At 36.0% G+C, this 22,938-nt stretch overlaps 1 protein-coding gene across 4 annotated transcripts in view; it reads right to left on the reverse strand.

The window, feature by feature from the left end:
* Nucleotides 1-2,150: 2,150 nt before the first annotated feature.
* Nucleotides 2,151-22,938, reverse strand: part of CFAP210 (cilia and flagella associated protein 210) — a 47,280-nt gene continuing 26,492 nt past the window's right edge. For all 4 annotated transcript variants that reach the window (XM_004428212.3, XM_087435367.1, XM_087435366.1 and 1 more), the window contains 5 exons: nt 20,779-20,935; nt 15,867-16,006; nt 13,572-13,764; nt 8,354-8,518; nt 2,151-2,623 (listed from right to left, as the gene is read on the reverse strand). In XM_004428212.3, the coding sequence (XP_004428269.3) occupies nt 2,279-2,623; nt 8,354-8,518; nt 13,572-13,764; nt 15,867-16,006; nt 20,779-20,935 (1,000 nt within the window). In that variant the 3' untranslated portion in view covers nt 2,151-2,278. The remainder of the gene's footprint in view (nt 2,624-8,353; nt 8,519-13,571; nt 13,765-15,866; nt 16,007-20,778; nt 20,936-22,938) is intronic.

Raw genomic sequence — 22,938 nt, forward strand, 5'->3', positions numbered from 1 at the left:
TCACAATTTTGGGTATGGGTGACAGTCACTACCCTGTGAAGCCTATGAGAGGATGTTGTGGAAGTCCTGAAATAATATGCAGAATATAGGGTGTGTGCACATCTTACTGCTGAAGGAGCTATAAGTTGTCTCATTCCCAGAGAGGATCATGACATCAAAATTTTTTGCCGTGACTTAGTCCCTGAGAGAGAAACCTATACCCAGCATTCCCATTTGTAGGAATCTATCTCAAAGGTACACTGATGAGAATATGAAATGCATAAAGCTGTTAGTTGCAGAAATCTGTAATAGCAAAGGACTGGAAACCACCATATCTGTTGGTATGCCACTGGTTAAATAAACTGGTACATACATGCAACAGAATACTATGCCAGTTGGAAAAGGAATGAGAATCTTCATATACTGCTATGCTGTGATCTCAAGGATGTATTAAATGAAAAAAGCAAGGTTCTTTTGTGTAAAATACAAATGTATATACATATTTGCTTATTTTTAGAAACAACAGGCAAAGGAGACAACAGTGAAAAAGCAATATACTTTTTTTGGAGGTGGGGGAGAAAATATTTGCAAACCAGATACCTGATAATGGGTTAATGTCTACATATGTAAAGAACTACAACTCAACAACAACAAAAAAATGAAAAAACTACTCAAAAGGACTTGAGTAGACATTTCTCCAAAGAGGTTCTAAAAATGACCAACATCACTAATTAGGGGAATGCAAGTCAAGTCAAAACCACAATGAGACACCACCTCATACCCATTAAGATAGCCGCTATCGAAATAAGTGTTGGTGAGGATGTGCACCTTTGTGTACTGTTGGTAGGAATGTAAAATGGTGTAGCTCATATGGAACAGTATGATGGTTCCTCAAAAATTTTTAAATTGTCCTAGGATCCAGCAATAATTCTGACTATATCTCCAAAAGAACTGAAAGCAGTATCTCAAAGAGATATTTGCTCACCCATGTTTATAGTAGCATTATTCACAGTAGCCAAGATGAAGTAACCCAGGTGTCCACTGATGAAGGAAGGGATAAAGAAAATGTGATCTATACCTATAATGTAATATTATTCAGCCTTAAAAAGGAAGGGAATTTTGACACATGGTTCAATATTAGATGAACCTTGAGGATTTTATGCTAAGTGAAATAAGCCAGTCAAAGAAAGACATGATTCTGTATGATTCTACTTAATGAGGTATCTAGAGTAGTCAAATGAATAAAAACAAAGTAGAATAGTGGGTCCGGGAGTTGAGGGGAGGGGGAAGTTGAGAGTTCTTTAATGGGCATAGAGTGTCAGTTTTGCAAGATGACAAAGTTCTGGAGATTGGTTGCACAACAATATGAATATACTAAACACTACTGAACTGTACACTTAGAAATGGTGAAGATGGTAAAATTTGTGTTCTCTGTTTTCTACCACAATAAAATTTTTTTTAATTAAAGGATCAGAGGAATGCAATTCATAAAAAAGCCACTGAACCTATGTATCAAGTTGGTTGCATAATAATAGGTAAAATTATTTCAGTTGATTTTAAAACATGGTAATTTGCACGTCTAGTGAGATACACTACAAAATAAACCACAAAGAATTCATAAACTGCATTCAGTAATCATATTGTTAGTAATAATATTGGTAGTGTTATTTATTTGAAACTAAAACTTAAGTATTGAAAGATAAAGCAAATAAGTACCTAAATTTCTGCTGAAAAGAAATACTTCCTATAGAATATTATTCACCTATAAAAAGGAATGAAGTACTGATGATGGTACAAAATAGATGAACCTTGAAAATATGCTAAATGAAACAGGCCAGGCACAAAAGGCCACAGTACGATTCTATTTATATGAAATATCCAAAATTGGCAAAAACATAGAGACAAAGCAGATTAGTATTTGCCAGGAGCTATGGAGAGCATGGAGAGTGCTTAATAGGTACAAAGTTTCCATTTGGAGCAATGAAAAAGTTCTGGAACTAGATAATGGTAATGGTTGCACAATATTATGGATATACTTAATGCCACTGAATATATTTTTAAATGGCTAAAATTATACATTTTATGTTGTATATATATTGTATCAAAATAAAAAAAGGAATATGAATTAATTACCCTTGGGTGGTGAAGAATCAAATCAGACATAATTGTACTCAGATGAAGAGCAGCTTTATTAACAAATTATAAGCATATAATTGACTTACATTCATAGCTCATGTTTGTACGACTTAGCATAACATTAGCTACAGCTTAGTCTTCTCAATCTTAAAAATAAAATTTTCTACCATGTAAAACCTAGCCTTCCCTTAGACTTTTGAAAATTATTATATTTTGATCCCTGAGAGTTATAGAAAGGGAGCTGGACTCCAGTGATATCATTTGCCTGATAGCTGGGTCTTAATCCACCTCTGTCCACAAAAACTGGTCCACGGCCACCTCCAGGTCCTTCCTGTGCAGCTTTTACAAGAGGATATATATATTTATTTGTTGATTCAGACTCAAGTTCAATTACTTCTCTGGCATAATCCTGAAATTCTTTCTCCTTTTCAGCCGCAAGAGCTTCAGTAAGTCTGCAATACTCTAATTCTGCTTGTTTTGCTTGCTTTGCATTAAACTTATTTTTGGCCTATTTGGGAAAGAAAGAAAATACAACTTCATATTGGTAAACAAGATCAGTTTTCTAAATATACATAGCATTCGAAGTTGTAGATATAATTTTCTAACTTACTGATATCTGACAAGTTCTGGCTTAACAAATACATACTATAATTTATTTCAGAAACTCCTACACTTCTCACAATAGTGTTGTGCTCAAAGTAGTGGTTCAATGAGACTTACCTTGATAGCCTATATGATGATACATCTTCAAACAAACAATACAGTAAAATAGTTAAAAGCATGAAATTTAGATAAAAATCAACCAAGTTTAGAATCCCATTTCTACTATTTATAGGATGTGTACTTTGGCAGGCGTAGAAGACATACCAATCACTATCCCCACTCATGCATTATTCTCAAGGAACTCACTCAAACCCACTGCCGTAAATCAGCCCAATATACCATGTGACCCAGCCACATAGATTAAATCCGCAATGAATATGTGAACTAAGTTAAACAACAATTACATTCTCTGTTTCCCCAGGATTTGAAGTTGGAATAAATACTCAAGCAATCTACCAAAAGCCAATTTTACCAACATTAAAAACTTTTTTAACTGATTATATTTACAAAAACAATGTTCTTTTAACTGTTTATATTATATGAGGTAATTTTAATAGCTTTTTAAAGATTTCTATTAAGTTTTGGTTGACGACTGTTCATTTCATCTTCTCAGCAGTGATTTTGTCTACTTATGAATATGTTTAATATTCATGAAAATATTTTTCAAAATCAGTAACCAACACTTCTGTATAATAGTAGTGGAAATCTGGTATCTACCACAAACTGAAATTTATGAGGAAATAGAGCAACCATATGAATATGAAATACATTTTTATTACTGAGTGCTCCAACTCAAAATTAAGGTTTACATGCTATTTGTTCAATTGGTGAGAGAATACCAGGAGTTTTTTAAAAATAGGAACTGACATTCAATAAGATTGGAAAAAAAGTCAGAAAGGGCTAAAAACTATCTCATCAAAGGTAAAATGGTATAATTTGGGATCTTAACGAGCAATTGGGATATGTTGGTTTGGTAGCAGCTTATAAAAAGATACTGAGGGAAGAAAAAGAAACATTTGAAGTACAGTCATGCACCGCATAACAACATTTCGGTCAACAACGGAATGCATATACGACAGTGGTCTCATAAGATAAGTACCATATAGCCTAGGTGTGTAGTAGGCTATACCATCTAGGCTTGTGTAAGTACACTCTTATGATGTTCATACAACGACAAAATCACCTAACAATGCATTTTTCAGAATATATCCCCATCACTAAGTGACACATGACTGTACAGAAAGGAAGTAACACTGGAAGGAAAGGAGTACCATAATGGATCATATGATTGGTGCCTCAAATTTGATATGCATTAAGCATAAATACAAATTCGTAAAGAAACTTTTAAAATATTGGCTTAAAATCCTAAAAATTATAATAGATGGGGGTAAACTGACAAGTACTTTGGAGGATGCTAGAGAGCTAATTATTTTGAAAAGTGTAAATAAAGGGAAAGAATCATTTATCCTGTCCTTTCTTTAAAAATCGTACCTCAGGGAAACCAAATTGCTGATTATGAAAAGTTCTTTGAAGACTTCAGCAAATGAATCAGAAGGAGAGAGAATATCAACATTTTGCCACCTCCTGAATTAAGAGATCTAGACAGTAATCCTCAAAAGCTGTTCATATCCCAGAAAGTGAGGCAACAGTCATTATGTGCCTTCTCATGGAAGTACACAATACCACCTATGAGGAATTTTTGTCAAAAAATTGAACCTGAAACTGACCTAAACTAGATTTTACATGAAATGCAGGGAATATATTCAACTACAGCACAGGGATCCAGCCAGCAAAATTCAGACTGAAATAATCCTAAAAGACAAGAGACTCAGTTTCTTCAACAAATAAATTGGAAGACAAATACAATAAAGACAAGGAGGAAGAATTTAAGACAAAAAGAAAGGACGGGGGTGGAGGAGGAATTATAGATTAAAAGAGATTTGAAAGACCTTATTTGATCCTGATTCAAACAACAAACTTTTTGTTGTTATTGTTGTTGAGAAGACTCACCCTGAGCTATCATCCGTGCCACTCTTCCTCTGTTTTTTAGTATGTGGGCCACCAGCACAGCATGGCTGCTAACAGAGTGGTGTAGGTGTGCACCCAGGAACCAAACCACGGCAGCTGAAGCGGAGTGTGCTGAACTTAACCACTAGGCCACCAGGGCTGGCCCAAACAACAAACTTTAAAAAATATTCATGAGACAATTTGGGGGAAATTTAAACACTGAATGTATGATAATGGATTGTGATTATGTTAATTTCTAAACAGTTCCTGAGTTTCTGAGATACATACTGAAAATTATAGCAATAAAATGATATCATATCTGAGATTTGCTTCAAAATAATATGGTAGATCCTACTTCTGGTAGTGGCCGCATGAGGAGGTTGGCCAATTCTCCTCCATAGAAAATAAGTTTATTATTAAAAGTTATTAAAATCAACCATTTCAGAGCCCTAGTCAGTGAACATGTGCAGGCAACTACTTGAGAAGTATTTTTTCACGAAAAAATACTACTAAATCAGGTAAGAACTACAAGCTTATGGCATTCTTATCTGGAGGGCATTGCAATCCCTCCAGATCGGATGGTGAAAACTTGCAGATTTATTGGACAATGATGGTGGATTCTATGGGGGTTGAGTGGCAAAGCAGCTAGAAATTTAAGGGGGAGATTCTGGAAATGAGACATCTATAGAAGGGCTGAGATAATAAACTCTACAGACATCCCTGACTAATTGATAAATGAGACCCCAGGGAGCCTAGCAAAAATTAAAGGCCTGGAGGAAATTGTGAATTTGCTGTTTTTTGGAATACCATCCTCAACCCACACACAGCTTGTGCAGCAGCGGTAAAAGCATTACTAGCTTAAGGTGTCTGAACATAAACTCTGCCCACATTATTGGTTGACTGTCAAACAATGCCAATACAGTGAGGAACCCTAGGGAGCCAGGCTTTAAAAAAATAAAACAAAAATGAGCAGAGACATCAGAGGCTTCCTATTGTGGTGAAGACAGATTTCATAGCTTGAGTCCAGGGAAAGCAATTCCCTAATAAAACAAAAAGCAGCAACACTCAGAACAAAACAGAATCTACAACATATTCTATACAATGTCAAGTTTTCAACCAAAAATTACCAGACCTGCAAAACAACAGGAAAGTGTTACATTGATCTCAGGAAAAAAAGTAAATTCAACAGAAACTAACTTTGAGTGGAACTGCATATAGCAGTTAGATTTTAAAGCAGCTATTATGAATATATCCAACGAATCAAAGAAATGTGCTCAGAATGAAGTGAATAGGGACTCTAAACAGAGAAACAGAAACTATAAAAAAGAACCAAATGAAAATCATAGAGTTGAGAAATCAGTAATAGAAAGGAATAATTCACTAGATGAGTTCAATATCAGAATCAGTGAATTTAAAGGTAGATCAATAGAAATTGTCCTATCTGAAGAAGAGAGAGAAAAGGATTGATGAAAAATAGAGCATCAGAGATCTGTGGCATAATATCAGATGTCTCTAAGTGAGTGTAAATTGGGTCCCTGAAGAAAAGAGGATAAAGAAAGAGGCAGAAAAAATATTTGAAGAAATAATGGCCAAAAACTTCCCACATTTGGTGATATTAACTTGCACATCCAAAAGCACCACAACCTCCAAATAGGACAAACACAAGGAAAACACATCACAGTCAATCTGTGGAAAGCCAAAAGTAAAGAGAAAATATTGAAACCAGCAAGACAAAAATGACACATCACATATAGGAGACCAACAATATGATTAACAATGGATTTCTAATCATAAACAATGAAAGCCAGAAGACACTGGAATAACATATTCAAAGGGCTGAAAAAAAATATCCAATACTTTTATATCCAATTAAATGAAGGCAAGATAAAGACATTTCTAGAAAGACATAAATGTAAAGAATTTACTGCTAGTCCACCTGTGCTATAAAACATGCTAAAGGAAGTCTTCAAGTGGAATAGAAATGGCCAATAAGCACAGGAAAGGATGCTCAAACATCACTAATCATTAGGGAAATGCAAATGAAAACCACAACAAGATACCACTTCAAATCCATTACGATGGCTATTATAAACAACAACAAAACCAACAACAAACCCAGAAAACGTGTGTTAAGAATTTGGAGAAATTGGAACCCTTGAACATTGCTGATGGGAATGTTAAATGGTGCAGCTGCTGTAGAAAACGGTATGGTAGTTCTCAAAAATATTGAACATAGAATTACCATATGATCCAGCATTTCCACTTCTGGGTATATAAACAAAAGAACTGAAAGTAGGGACTTGAATAGATATTTGTATACCAGTGTCCACAGAAGCATTATTCACAATGGCTAAAAGATGGAAACAACAAAAATGTCCACTGATGGATAAACAAAATGTGGTATACACATACAATGGAATATTATTCAGCTTTAATAAGGAATGAATATTCAAATTCATAGAGACAGAAAGTAGAACAGTGGTTACCAGGGGGGCTTGGATGGGAGAAGGGAGAGTCACTGTTTAATGGGTACAGAGTTTCAGTGTAGGATGATGAAAAAATTATGGAGATGGATAGTGGTGATAGTTGTACATCAATGAGAACGTACTTAATGCCCCCAAACTATACACTTAAAAATGGTTAAAATGATAAATTTTATGTTATGTATATTTTACCACATTAAAAAAATAAATTAAAACTCAATAAGAAAACAAACCCAATTGAATAATTGGCAAATGATGTGAATAGACTTCACAAAAGAAGGCACACAAATGGTATAAAAGGACATGGAGGGGCTGGCCTAATGGCACAGTGGTTACATTCACTCTCTCTGCTTCAGTGGCCTGGGGTTCCCGGGTTCGGATCCCAGGCATGGACCTACATACTGCTCACCAAGCCATGCTGTGGCAGTATCCCACATACAAAAAATAGAGGAAGATTGCACAGATGTTAGCTCAAGGACAATCTTCCTAACCTAAAAAAAAGAAAGAAAAAAGGACATGGAAAGATGTTCAACATCTTTAGTCTTTAGGGAAATTCAAAATAGCACCATGAGACATCACTACACTGGAATAGTTAAAATTAAAGGATGACAATACCAAGTGTTGATGACAATGTGGAGCAACTTGTCCTTGTATACACTTCTGATACAAATGCAAAATGGTACAGCCATTTTGGAAAACAGTTTTTAGTTACAAATGATTGGATGCCAGGTCCTCCATATGTGTTCTAAAATCTCTGATACACCAATTCACCTCAAATAGGAAACCTATGCGATCCCAATCAACATAATCTCTGGGTTATAGTTATAAAAAGGGGAAAAAGTAAAACAAATAAGAAAAGCAACATGGCCTGCCCTATGCATTTATATTTTCTTTAATATTAACTAAAGCACAATAGACACAAAAGAAGGATAAATATGCAAAAAATGTAAGCATAGTATGGGAAATTCAAAAAAGATAAAAACAGAAACTAACTTTGCATTTTTAATATATTTTTTTGTGTCATAACCATAATGACCATTTGATCTTACTCGACAAAGGAAACTGCTTGGGAAACAGAAAAATAGCATGAACTCTATATTACATGTTCATTGCTAAACTAAGTATAAACACTTAGGAATAACTACCATTTGCTGAATATGGGCCTCTTGAACTTCTCGGTGTTCTTTATCAGCTTTGCGTTTTTTCTCCTTTTCACGCTCCAAGAAAATCTGATCTGCTTTCATGATAGCCAGTAATTGTTCTTTAGCCTCTATTTTTCTTTGTCTTTTTTCTTCCTCTTTATTTTTCATCTAGATGTTAAAAGGCAAAGGAAAAAATTAAAACCATTTTTAGCAACCAGTCCTCTGGTTGCCAGTGCCAATGAGGCATGGAGTTAGAGAGCTCCAAGCAGAAAGTCAGCCAGGAGTAATGCAAGGGCAGAAAATTGTATGCACCTGGGCTGATTCACACATGGCCAGATTGCTTTGGTTTTGCTCTATTTCCTGAATATCAGGAAACACACAATGAAAACTTAAGCAGAGTGATATTGGTTTAAAAAATAAAATATAGGAACAGAAAAAGAAGAGCTTCTCAAGGTAGGGAAATATTTGTAGGGAAAAAATTAATTGCTGCAATGTTTATGAACTATCCAATTTAAATGTTATGACAGCCAGTCATGTAGGAGATAAATTCTGAAAGATTAAGAAACACAGAAATGCAATAGGGTAATTTTTACTTGGTTTGTATTAAAAACATTCAAATGAGAAGTATAATAAATGAATAAAAATTTTTGCATTTCAGATGGTTCTAAAACAGAAGAGATCACTTTGCATCTATAAATACATTATTTGTAATTAATTGTCATGTCATCTTCTGTTAGAAAGTAAACATGGGCTGATTTCAAGAATATAGGTAGCAATACTTGTATCAGACAAAATATACTTTAAAACAAAAACTGTAACAAGAGACAAAGAAGCTCACTACATAATGATAAAGGGAACAATCCAACAGGAGGATATAACACTTGTAAATATCTACGCACCCTACATAGGAGCACCTAAATATATAAAGCAATTATTAACAGACACAAAAGGAGAAATAGACAGTAACACAATAATAGTAGGGGACTTTAACACTGCACTTACACAAACAGATAGATCATCCACACAGAAGATCAACAAGGAGACATTGGCCTTAAATGACACATTAGACCAGATGGATTTAGTAGATATATACAGAACATTCCATCTAAAAACCCGAGCACACCCATTCTTTTCCAATGTACATGGAACATTCTCCAGGATAGATCACATATTAGGACACAAGACAAGTCTCAATAAATTTAAGAAGACTGAAATAATACCAAGCAATCTTTTCTGACCACAATGGTATGAAACTAGAAATCAACTACAGGAAGAAAATTGGGAAAGCCACAAATATGTGTATATCAAACAAATGCTACTGAACAACGATTGAGTCAATGAAGAAACCAAAGGAGAAATCAAAAAATACCTGAAGACAAATGAAAATGAAAATATGACATGCCAAAATGTATGGGCTATCGCAAAAGTGGTTCTAAGATGGAAGTTTACAGCAATACAGGCCTACCTCAACAAACAAGAAAAATCTCACATAAACAATCTAACAGTGCACCTAAAGGAACTGGAAAAAGAAGAACAAACAAAGTCCCAAATCAGTAGAAGGAAGGAAATAATAAAAATCAGAGAAGAAATAAACGAAATAGAGACTAGAAAAAAATCAACGAAATGAAAAACTAGTTCTTTGAGAAGATAAACAAAATTGACAAACCTTTAGCTAGACTCATTAAGGAAAGAAGAGAGAAGGCTCAAATAAATAAAAGCAGAAATGAAAGAGGAAAATTACAACAGACATCTCAGAAATACAAAAGATTATGAGAGAATACTATGAAAAGCTATACACCAACAAATTGGATAATCTAGAAGAAATGGATAAATTCTTAGAATCATACAAAATTCCAAAACTGAACCAAGAATAAATAGAGAATCTGAATAGACTAAACACCAGTAAGAAGATTGAAACAGTAATCAAAAACCTCCCAAAAAATAAAAGTCCAGAACGAGATGGCTTTTCTGGTGAATTCTACCAAACATTCAAAAAAGATTTAATACCCAGCCTTCTCAAACTCTTCCAAAAAGCTGAAGAGGAGGGGAAGCTTCCTACTCATTCTACGAGGCCAACATTACCCTGGTACCAAAACCAGACAAGGAAAACACAAAAGGAAAATTATAGGCCAATATCACTGATGAACATCAATGCAAAAATCCTCAACAAAATACTAGCAAATCAAATACAACAATACATTAAAAAGATCATCCACCATGATAAAGTGGGATTTATTCCAGGGATGCAGGAATGGTTCAACATCCACAAATCAATCAACATGATACACCACATTAACAGAATGAAGAATAAAAATCACATGATCATCTCAATAGATGTAGAGAAAGCATTTGACAAGATATAGCATCCATTTAAGATAAAAACTCTGAATAAAATGGGTATTGAAGGCAAGTGCCTCAATATAACAAAGGCTATATATGACAAACTCACAGCCAATATCAGACTTAACGGAGAAAAACTGAAAGCTATCCCTCTAAGAACAGGAACCAGATAAGGATGCCCCCTTTCACCACTCCTATTTAACACAGTATTGGAAGTCCTAGCCAGAGCAATCAGGCAAGAAAAAGAAATAAAAGGGATCCAAATTGGAAAGGAAGAAGTGAAACTGTCACTATTTGAGGATGACATGATTTTATATATAGAAAACCCTAAAGAATACACAGAAAAACTATTAGAAATAATAAAAGAATACAGTAAAATTGTAGGATACAAAATGAACATACAAAAATCAGTTGCATTTCTATACACTGACAAGGAAGTAACAGAAAGAGAAATTAAGAATACAATCCCATTCAGAATTGCAATAAAAAGAATAAAATACCTAGGAATAAATTTAACCAAAGAGGTGAAAGACCTTTACACTGAAAACTATAGGACATTACTGAAAGAAATTGAAGAAGACACAAAGAAATGGAAAGATATTCCATGCTCTTGGATTGGAAGAATTAACATAGTTCAATTGTCCATACTTCTGAAAGCAATCTACAGATTCGATGCAATCCCTATCCATGTTCCAATGACATTTTTCACAGAAATAGAACAAAGAATCCTAAAATTTATTTGGAACGACAAAAGATTCCAAATAGCCAAAGCAATCCTGAGAAAAAAGAACAAAGCTGGAGGTATCAGATTCTCTGATTTCAAAATATACTACAAAGCTATAGTAATCAAAACAGCATGGTACTGGCACAAAAACAGACATACAGATCGATGGAACAGAATCAAGAGCCCAAAAATAAACCCACATGTCTATGGACAGCTAATTTTCGACAAGGGAGCCAAGAACATACAATGGAGAAAGGAAAGTCTCTTCAATAAATGGTGTTGCGGAAACTGGACAACCACATGCAAAAAAATGAAAGTAGACCATTAACTTACACTATACACAAAAATTAACTCCAAAGAGATTAAAGACTTGAATGTAAGACCTGAAGCCATAAAACTTCTAGAAGAAAACAGAGGCAGTATGCTCTTCTACATCAGTCTTAGCAGCATATTTTCAAGTACCATGTCTGACCAGGCAAGGGAAACAATATAAAAAAATAAACCAATGGGACTACATTAAACTACAAAGCTTCTGCACAGCAAAGGAAACCATCAACTTCAGCCAGCCACGATGGCCTAGTGGTTAAAGTTTGGCGCTCACTGCTTTGGCAGGCCAGGTTCGTGGAACCACACCACTCATCTGTCAATTGCCACTTTGTGGCAGTGGCTCACATAGAAGAACTAGAACAACTTACAACTAGGATATACAACTATGTACCGGGGCTTTGAGGAGGGAAAAGAAAAAAAAAAAAGGAAACCATTGACAAAAAGAAAAGACAACCTAGATATTTGCAAAGATATTTGCAAACCATATATCTGATAAGGGCTTAATATCCAAAATATATAAACAACTCATACATCTCAACAACAACAAAACTAACAACCCAATTAAAAAATGGGCAAAAGATCTGAACAGACATTTCACCAAAGAAGATATACAGATGGCCAACAGGCACATGAAAAGATGTTCAACATCACTAATTATTAGGGAAATGCAAATCAAAATTACAATGAGATATCACCTCACACCCATCAGAATGGTTATAATTAACAAGACAAGAAACAATAAGTGTTGGAGAGGATGTGGAGAAAAGGGAACTCTCACACACTACTGGTAGGAGGGCAAACTGGTCCAGCCACTATGGAAAACAGTATAGAGATTCCTCAAAAAATTAAGAATAGAACTACCATACAATCCAGCTATTCTACTGCTGGGTATTTATCCAAAGAACATGAGAACATGAATGCGTAAAGATATATGCACTCCCATGTTCACAATAGCCAAGATTTGGAAGCAACCTATGTACCCATCAAGGGATGACTGGATAAAGAAATGGGGTATTGGGTCTGGCCCTGTGGCGTAGTGGTTGACTCCAGCACTCTCCACTTCGGCAGCCCGGGTTCGCGGGTTCAGATCCCACGTGCAGACCTATACCACTCATCAAGCCATGCTGTGGTGGCAACCCACATACAAAAAATAGAGGAAGATTGGCACAGATGTTAGCTCAGGGTTAATCGTTCTCAAGCAAAAGAAGAGGAAGATTGGCAACAGGTGTTAGCTCAGAGCGAGTCTTCCTCACAAAAAAAAAAAAAGAAGATGTGGTACATATACACAACGGAATACTACTCAGCCATAAAAAAGATGAAATATTGCCATTTGCAACAACATGGATGGACCCTGAGGGAGGGTATTATGCTAAGCAAAATAAGGCAGAGGGAGAAAGTCAAATACCTTATGATCTCACTCATAAATACAAGGTAAAAAACAACAACAAACAAATACATTGAGACAGAGATTGGATTGGTAGTTACCAGAGGGGAAGGGGGGAGGGAGAAGGCCAAAGGGGTGATTAGGCACACGTATATGGTGATGGATGGTAATTACTCTTTGGGCGGTAACATTATGTAATCTACACAGAAATTGAAATATAATGATGCACACCTGAAATTTATATAATGTTATAAACCAATTTTACCTCAATAAAAAAAAAATCAACAATACAGATAATAATATAAGTAGTAACCCCAACAAAAGAATATAGGAAGATAATTAATACATTGTTTTTCAAATCTGTGCTAGTTTTTTGTCAGAGAGAGAGAGTGGAAGGGGCTTAAATTTGTTTTTTTTACTTTATTTGTCAAAACTGAATTGCTTACCACAATGGCTCTATATTCTGCAATTGCTTTTAATTCTGATTTGTTTTTTTCATACTTTTCCCTTTCTCTTTTTTCCCATTCAGCCTCAGCTTCTGCAATATCTCTAGCAATAATCAAATCTTCATTGTCAAGTTTCTCTTTCATTAGTTCACTCAGGAAGTTATTTATTCTTTCTCTCCGTTCCTCCATTAGCCTATAACAAAATAACCATTACTTGTCAAATCTTCATGAATAGATTTTTTATGGAGCCAATGTAATTTAATTAGAGAGTCAGATATTTTATAATCTTTCAAAAGTCTAAAACGAGCCCTACTGCTCCTTATATATAGTGATTGTTTTAAGTGGAAATTATTTAATACTTTATTTTTAGAATAAGGTATATTCTAAAAATCCAAAGGGAGTAATGCATGTAATATGATCTTGTGTGTGTGTGTGTGTGTGTGTGTGTGTGTGTGTGTGTGAGAGCATGTGTATGTATAGGAAATAAAGTGTTATAATTATCCACCATGAAAAATACTTTAAAATACTTTATTAGACTACCTTGCTTACTCTAACATTGGAGGCTTAGGTCATAAAATAAATCAAAGGCCTTTCTTTAAATAAAACCTCAAAAATATCTAGTAATGTTATCAAAATCCTAAATAAATCTATTCTCTTACTATACTGCCTGCAATTTATTCATAGTACTTTATTGACTTCATCTGTTTATATGAAGATAAATTACTCTCCCTTTACACTGTGAGATTCCTGAGTCAGAGACAGGATAAGTCCTCTCTCTAGTTCAGGGCCAAGCACGGTGCCTGGCACATCATCAACAATAACTACAGATTGTTCAAGGAATGGGGCATTTTCATTTAGGAAACTGGGCAAAAAGGACTTTTAAATTTAGGATGTGACAAATTCACTAATTTATTGAGTGAATTTGCAAAGCAACATGGGAGAAATGATGAGGAAGGACACAGTACATGCCCCGAGGAAATTACAATCTAAAGTGGAGAAAAGACATCTATGTGAATAACTACACAAGGCAAAGGGTGATAAATGCCATGAGAAAGCTAGAAAGTGATATGGGCAAATGAGAACAACAGGATGGCTTCACGGAAAAGGTGACATTTCATCTAGGCTGTCAAAAACAGTATTTTAAACACTTCTATTGATTGCCTACTATGTGCCAGGCACTATTCCAGGTGCTGGGGGCATAACAGTAAACAGAAACAGTAAAAATCTCTGCCGTCATGGAGCTTTCATTATAGCTGGGGTAGAGGGGACAGTAAACAAAATAAATAATGAAAATTGTGCTATATCATACAATGAGGAAAAAGAAAGCAGTTAAAGAGAAAAGCAATGTGGTGGTTGGGGTGGTAATTTTAAATAAGGTAGTCAGGGAAGGCCTCCATGAGAAGGCAATATTTAAGTAATGATCTGAAAGAGTTAAGGTACATGAGCATTCCCCAGAGAGGGGACAGGAGAAGTCCAGTGGGAGGAACCAAGAGGGAATGGAGGGAGAACAGCAGACGTGAGGTCTGAGAGATGAGGGTGGCGTCAGCTGGGAATCTGGATGGGTGTAGAGCCTTATGGGCCATAGTAAAGACTCGAAGTGTGATGTAAAGCCGTCAGAGGATTGTGCACAGAAACAGACAGAAACACAATCTAGACAGATCTAGACAGAAACATGATGTACTGCAACTGGCCTCCTACTCTCCTCTCTCACCTCATTCCACACTGCTCACTAAGGTAAGCAATAACCTCTAAATCTGACAGACGCTTCATTTTTAAAAATCTCATTTAATCCCTCTATTGATCTAATGCTGATGACTGCTCTCCTCTTACTGAAACTCTCCTCCTTTGCTGTTTCTCTGGTTTTCCTCCAATCTCTGGGAACCATTCTTTGGTCTTCACATTATCTTCTTTCTCCATTTGACCCTTAAATATGGACTTCCCTAGAGACTATGCCAGCTTCATTTCTTACCTACTCACCATAGGTGAGCTCACCTGTATCCACAGTTCCAGCTACCACTTATACATCAATAGCTCACAAAGCCATCTCCAGCTCATACCCCACTCCTACAGCAGAGATTTCCAGTATTTCCAACGATCTACCAGATAGATGTCCTCGGTATTCCAAGAGAACCCCAACTTACATGCCTCAAACCGAAATCATGATGTCACCAAATGCCCTAGTCATATATACAATAATAAGACCTTTATTCCTAAAGACTACTCGCATATCACTTCTGATCTATTATAAATACTTTCAGATAGTACTTGATTACATAAATTATTTTAAAAGCTTACCTGTGTGTTTCAGCTTCTTTTTCTTTCCCTATTTGTGCAAGACGCTTTTTTGCTTTGATAAATTTTCTAATCTTTTCATCTTCCTCCTCTTTCTGCTGCTGTTCTACAGCTTTGATGATATTTTTATCATTCATATGTTCCTTGGGGGAAAAAATCGTATATTACAACAAAGAAAAATATCTTTCAAGATATGAATATTTAACAAGAAGCTGTCAAATAGTTGTTATTGACCCAGTTAATTCTCTCTTGGAAATTTATCCCACAGAGATAATCAGAGATGTGCATTAAGTTTTATACACCATGTACTTCATCTCAAAGTTATTTAAAATAGCAAGAAACTGGAAACAATCTCTGAATAATTCAATAATGGAGAAATGGTTAAATAAATTATACTCTCAACGACATGGGAAAATACAAATAATATCAGTAAGTGGGGAAAAAAGCAGAATCTAAAACGCTACATTGCATATTTCAGTTTTGCAAATATATATAACTAAAAGTTTATAATGTTTATATAACTGGAAGAAATGTACCAAATGTTAACAGTAGTTATCTCTGGGGTATGAGATGACAGGTGACTTCTATCTCTTAATGCTTTTTGCTATTTCTTTTCAAATATCTCATTTCTTTAAAAATATGTAATTAAAAATGATTCTATTATCAGAAAAAATACATTAAACATACATAATTTTCATTTAATGTTTGAATATTCAATATAGTCACATGGTACACAAACTAAAAATATTTAAAAGACACACAGTGTAAAGTGTCCTTCCTACCTCATCCACTATCTATCTGCCTATTCCTAATTCCCCCCACCAGACTCAATAACTGTGAAACTAGTTTCTTGTCCAGACTCTTTTTTTTGGCTGAGGAAGATTCGCCCTGAGCTAATATCTGTTGCCAATCTTCTTTTTTTTTTTTTTCTGCTTGAGGAAGATTGGCCCTGAGTTAACATCTGTGCCAGTCTTCCTCTATTTTATATGTGGGTCATCACCACAACATGGCTGAGGAGTGGTGTAGGTCTGCGCCCGGGATCCAAACCCACGAACCCAGGCTACTGAAGTGGAGCACACTGAATTTAACCACTATGCTATGACGCCTGCCCTCAGACTTTCATTTTACACATATACAAGAAAATATATAGCAATTCCTAGTCCAGAGAAAAAGAAAAAAAAAGAGAGATGATGAAGACTAATGGAAGGGAACCATCATTGAATCTGGATTGAACCTGGCTACATCATGCTTAAGATTCAGTCAGGAATATACTAGAGATGCTGTCTAAAATAATTGAGGGAGGTTGGATGAAACAAAGTGATTTTAACAAAAATTTTTAAAATAGGTCATTAATTTTTAAAACAAAAAATAAAAATCTGTTCATATCATCATATATTTCATGACCCAACCTGAATTAGCCATCATAAAAATAGGTACCCTTGAACACAACAGCCTGGATATTTAGCTATATTAGTGTATTCTATTACTATAAGTAGAAACCAATTCAAGACAAAAGTTATTACACGCAACATTAAACTTCCAATATATTTGTAACTCGGAGTCTACTATATGCCTAGCATTCTCAAGTACTCTTCTATTTTATGGGCTATTACTTTTAAAAGCCTGTAATATGGTTAGGAGATGCATTAATCAACATGAAAAGCTAATGAAAACACCAAACTGTTAAAAGTGATTGTTTTGAATGATTTCTTAAAAGTTTTATTTTGCTGTTTTTTTCTAAGTTTATTGTAATGTTCATACAGAGTTTTTATAATAGGAATAGTATAGAGTTAGATAACACAAAGTTAATTTTCATTTTTAAAAATTGAAAGCCTCAGCTCAAGGTCACACAGCTAGTAAGTGGTAGAGTTAGCAATCAAAACAAGGTCTGTCCCTTTCCAAAGTGACTTGGAGGGCCGGCCCCATGGCTTAGTGGTTAAATGCTTGCACTTCGCTGCTGGCGGCCCTGGTTCGGATCCCGGGCGCGCACCTACGCACCGCTTCTCCGACCATGCTGAGGCCGCATCCCACATACAGCAACTAGAAGGATGTGCAGCTATGACAGACAACTATCTACTGGGGCTTTGGGGGAAAAAATAAAATAAATAAAAAATAAATAAAAAAAACAAAGTAACTTGGAGAGAGAAAAATATTGTATCCATGAACCAAGAATAAGATCTCATGCAAAAGGAACAATACGATTACAAGTAAAACTCAGAAATTAAAACTTTGATAGCAGGGCTGGCCTGGTGGTACACTGGTTAAGTTTGTGCGCTCCGCTGCAGTGACCCAGGGTTTGCAGGTCTGAATCCTGGGCGTGGACCAATGCACAGCTCATCAAGCCATGCTGTGGCAGGCGTCCCATATACAAAATGGAGGAAGATGGGCACAGATGTTAGCTCAGAGTCAATCTTCCTCAGCAAAAAGAGGAGAATTGGCAATGGATGTTAGCTCAGGGCCAATCTTCCTCACCAAAAAAAAAACTTTGATAGCTAAAATTAAAAACTCAATAGAAGGCATAGAAGACAAAGTTGAGGATAACTCTCAAAGTTGAACAAAAAACAAAAAAGGCAGGAAAAATTACCCCCAAGATTCCTCCTTCTCTTCAGCATTAGTAGCAGGACCCAGATTTTGTTCAGAATGGCAATATGCTCAGCTAAAAGACTATATTTCCAAGCTTTCTTTTCAGCTAGGTGTGACTAAATTATAACCAATGAGATTTAGTAGCAATTGTTAAGTGGGACTTCTAGAAAAATTCCTTAAAAATAGAACAGACAGGGCACTTTTTTTTGTCCTTCATCCTTTCTTCCTTCTTGCTGCCTGGAACGTGGACATGAGGGTGGGAGTTCCAGCAGCCATTCAGGGCCATGAGGCAACCTCGAGGACAGAAGCCATTTATGTTCCAAGAATAGAAAAGCAAAAAAAAAGAGCTGTCTCAGCCCGTTGATTCTGGAGGTTGCCATATCAGCCTTGGAATGACTACCTCTGCATGTCACACAGTTTTAATTTGTTTAAGGTACTATTATTTTTGCTTTTCTGTTATATGCTTTTGAGCCTACTTCTAACTAACAAAATTAGAAAAGGTTTTTTTTAATTAGAGTATCAATTCACAAAGTCCAATATCTATCAGAGGAATTCTAGAACAGAAGAGATAAAATGGAAAGGGACAAAATTATACAAGAAACAAAATCAGAAAAGTTTCCAGGATGAAAGGAATATGCATTTCCAGATTGAAAGTATCAGCTGAGTGCTCAGCAAAATGAATGAAAAACACCTATACCAAGGTGGGTCACCGTGAAATCTCAGAGCTGCAGAGATGAAGAGAGACCATAGATGGCATCACACTTCAATAGCAACACTATTGGAACCTAGATGATTATGAAACTATGAATACAAAATTCTGAATTCTGAACCCAGAATTCTATATCTAGTCAAACTATAAAGCAAGTATGACTTTATTTTTTTATTTATTTTTTTTTTTTTAAAGATTTTATTTATTTATTTTTCCCCCAAAGCCCCAGTACATAGTTGTCTGTCATAGCTGTACATCCTTCTAGTTGCTGTATGTGGGACGCGGCCTCAGCATGGCTGGAGGAGTGGTGCCTCAGTGCACACCCGGGATCCGAACCCGGGCCGCCGGCAGCGGAGCGCACGCACTTAACCGCTAAGCCACGGGGCCGGCCCGCAAGTATGACTTTAGATGACAACCTTTTCAGACAAGAATTCAAAAATTTTACCTCCTGTATACCCTTTCTTAGGAAGCTACTCGAAGATGTATTTCAGCAAGATGAAGGAGTAAAACCAAGAAAGAGGTAGGCGTAAGATTCGGGAAATAGGAGCTGTGACCCAGCAAAGTGGCACAGGGACGTCTCAGAAAGACAGCTGAGCAGCAGGCCTAGAGAGCAAGCAGTCCAGAAGGGAGAGAAGGACGGAGGACTCGGGATGAGGAAGCGCCAAGAAAACGAATAACATAGATTAATTTTATTTACTTGAACATTTGAAATTTAGCAATATACAGATATACAGAACTTATGGAACATATAGAAAAAATTGAGGGATATGGTCATCAAAGCAAATGATAACAAAGACAATTATTTTACTCACAGAAAAACATTTAAGCAAAGAAATACAATCATAGTATATTACTTGGCTGTTCAGAGGACAATATTTATATAATTATAATAATTATTTAACTAAAATTGTGACATAGTTATTTGGGGCGGAGGGGAGGATGGGAAGGGGAAAGTATTGGAAAAGAGCTAAATCCTCAACTACCAGGGCAGAAGAGACAGAAAAAGTCTGAAACTGATAAATCAAGAAACGTATCTTTAGAACTCAGTAAATATTTTTAAAATATGTTGATTATTTAGAATATAATTTTATACCAGAAGAAACCGCTAAAAGAACTTGGAAGTGGTTGCCTCCAAGAAGCAGAAGGGGGTGAAGCAAAGAACTGTTACTCTTCTTTTAAACCCTTTGGTGGTGTTTGATGTTTTAACTCTGTGCACACATTACTTAAGGGAAAAAAAAAAAAAAACAATTGTAAAGAAAAGAATGTAAAAAATTACAAAATAAAATAAATCACCAACAGCCATAAAATAATTATCACCATTTACTGAACGCATATTAACAGTGCAGCAAACACTGAATACATATCATCCCATTCATTCCTCACAACTCTCATTTTAAGGACAAGAAAATATATTTATTAAGAAAAAATTCTCATTTGCGTCTCTCTTTCTTGTTCATGCATGGAAGCACGCCCACATAAAACCGTAGCAAATATAGCTTCCCAAAAAGTGAAACCCAACTTAGCAACTAGTTTTCTACTCCACTATTATTTATAAAAAATATATTAAAAGTTAGGCATTGGATTTTGTACATTTTTTGAAGAGATGCTGTATTTTCAACTTACAAAAAACAGTCTCCTGCTTTCATTTATCTCTTCTTTTTTCTTTTCTAGTTTTTTTTTCATTTCTATTTCATATAATGAATTCTGTCGCTTTATTTCCTCAGCATCCTTTTCTTCATCTTTTTTCCTTCTTTCTTCTTCCTCTTTATGTTCCTTTATTCTAAAGCAAAAACATAATTATAATTGAGAGCAAAGCAGAAAAATAGATTATATCTTAAAGAAATGAATTCAATTCTAACCTGGGATGATTTGAAGCTGTAAGGGAGAACTTGCGGATTTCTTTGGGGACAAGAACAGATATATAAAGAGCAGTGATTAAAACCAAATCCAATCTGGGTTAGCTTAGAATTGCCAATATTTTCCTTTCTTTGAAATTTGTTTCATTCCTAACCAAAATTAAGTCCTACATTAGATTCAAATGTTCCTTCCCTTTAGAAAGAACCAGTTAACTGAATGACAGTATGGTGGAATGGTGACATTATTCCACAGAAAAGTCCCTAATCCCTAGTGCTTCTCAGCACTAGACGATACTACCTAACTATGGGTCTAGCCCTCAGGAGATGGGGTTTGATAGAAGCAGAGGAACAAAGGTTTCCTTACCCAACTGGCCACACTGGTTGTCATTCTTTCTCTAGCCAACACTGACTAGCTATTGACACACTCTGAGTGGTAAGCCACCAAATACCAGTTCTCGCACAGGGCTTATGTGCCAGCTCTTCAGAGATCCCTGAGCAGCCTCCTCACCGCAGAGCTCGGATCCGGGAGATTTAGCTCCGGCTCTACCTCTTCAACCCCCTCCCCCAACCCCACCACAACCAGGAGCTTCCACCATCAGTACTTCACTGCAGACTCTGAATGCCCTTATCTGGCAGTCAATCCTCTCCATACAGGCAAGACAGCTCAAGCCCAAGATGTCTACTTGCCCATACATCCTTGTCAGCCAACCAACAAGTGTGCAGGCTGCTCCACTGCCACTCTCTATCTGCTGTCTCTAATATTTTTTCTTCCTCAATAGGGAGGCACAAGGTGGATCAACAACTCAGACAAAAACACTAAGAAATAAACCTTTCTTTCATATGCACTCAATCAAAAAATTTTTTTTCTTGGAGTCTCCTCACTCAGCTTCAGGGAAGGGAAAATTCCCTTCTCCTGTGCCATGGAGGACTATGCAGGTAAGTGAGTCAGTAAGTTCACTTCAGTGTTATTAACCCAATTGAGGACAGGAAATTCCTAGCTAATTCATTTGTATGGAGTAAGCAGCTTCAGAGTCACAGTTGCTCTCTTTAGGAGGAGTTAAGAAAAAAGTCACTGTTGACCACAGCTAAACTAGGTTTGTGAGTGCCCTAAAAATACTAGATTTTCACATTTTTATTTGTTTGTTTAGTTTGTTAGAACTATTTAATACTTTACCAATCTTTTAGAAGCAAATTCACCAGTCAATAATCAAGATTTAAAAGACATTATAGGGGCCGGCCCTGTGGCTTGGTGGTTAAGTGCGCGTGCTGCAATGCTGGTGGCCCAGGTTCGGATCCCGGGTGCGCATCGAGGCACCACTTCTCCGTCCATCCTGAGGCCGAGTCCCACATACAGCAACTAGAAGGATGTGCAGCTATGACATACAACTATCTACTGGGGCTTTGGGGGGAAAAAATAAAATAAATAAAATCTTTAAAAAAATAAAATAAAATAAAAGACATTATAGGGCTGGCCCCGTGGCTTAGCAGTTAAGTGCGTGCGCTTCGCTGCTGGCAGCCCGGATTTGGATCCCGGGCGCGCGCTGACAGGCTACTTCTCCGGCTATGCTGAGGCCGCGTCCCACATACAGCAACTAGACGAATGTGCAGCTATGACATACAACTATCTACTAGGGCTTTGGGGGAAAAAAAATAAAATTATAAAAAAAAAAGACATTATAAAAAGAGACGCATCCAATTTCGAGAAAGAAAGTTTTTGAAGTTTTAAAATTGCTACTTTACGGGAAAACAAGATACAAAAAATTTGTAATTTTAACATTCCTTAGCAAATCTGGAAATCACCAACATTAAACCTATGCATGTATTGGATAGTTTATTGTTTTAGCAAAAAAAAATTTACATATTCTAAGGGTAAGAATAAAAACGTCTCTAGGGGGCCGGCCCCACAGCTTAGCGGTTAAGTGCACGT

This window comes from Ceratotherium simum, chromosome 9 (assembly GCF_057802395.1).
Source record: "Ceratotherium simum simum isolate JZ-2026a chromosome 9, ASM5780239v1, whole genome shotgun sequence".
Classification (NCBI taxonomy): Eukaryota; Metazoa; Chordata; class Mammalia; order Perissodactyla; family Rhinocerotidae; genus Ceratotherium; species Ceratotherium simum.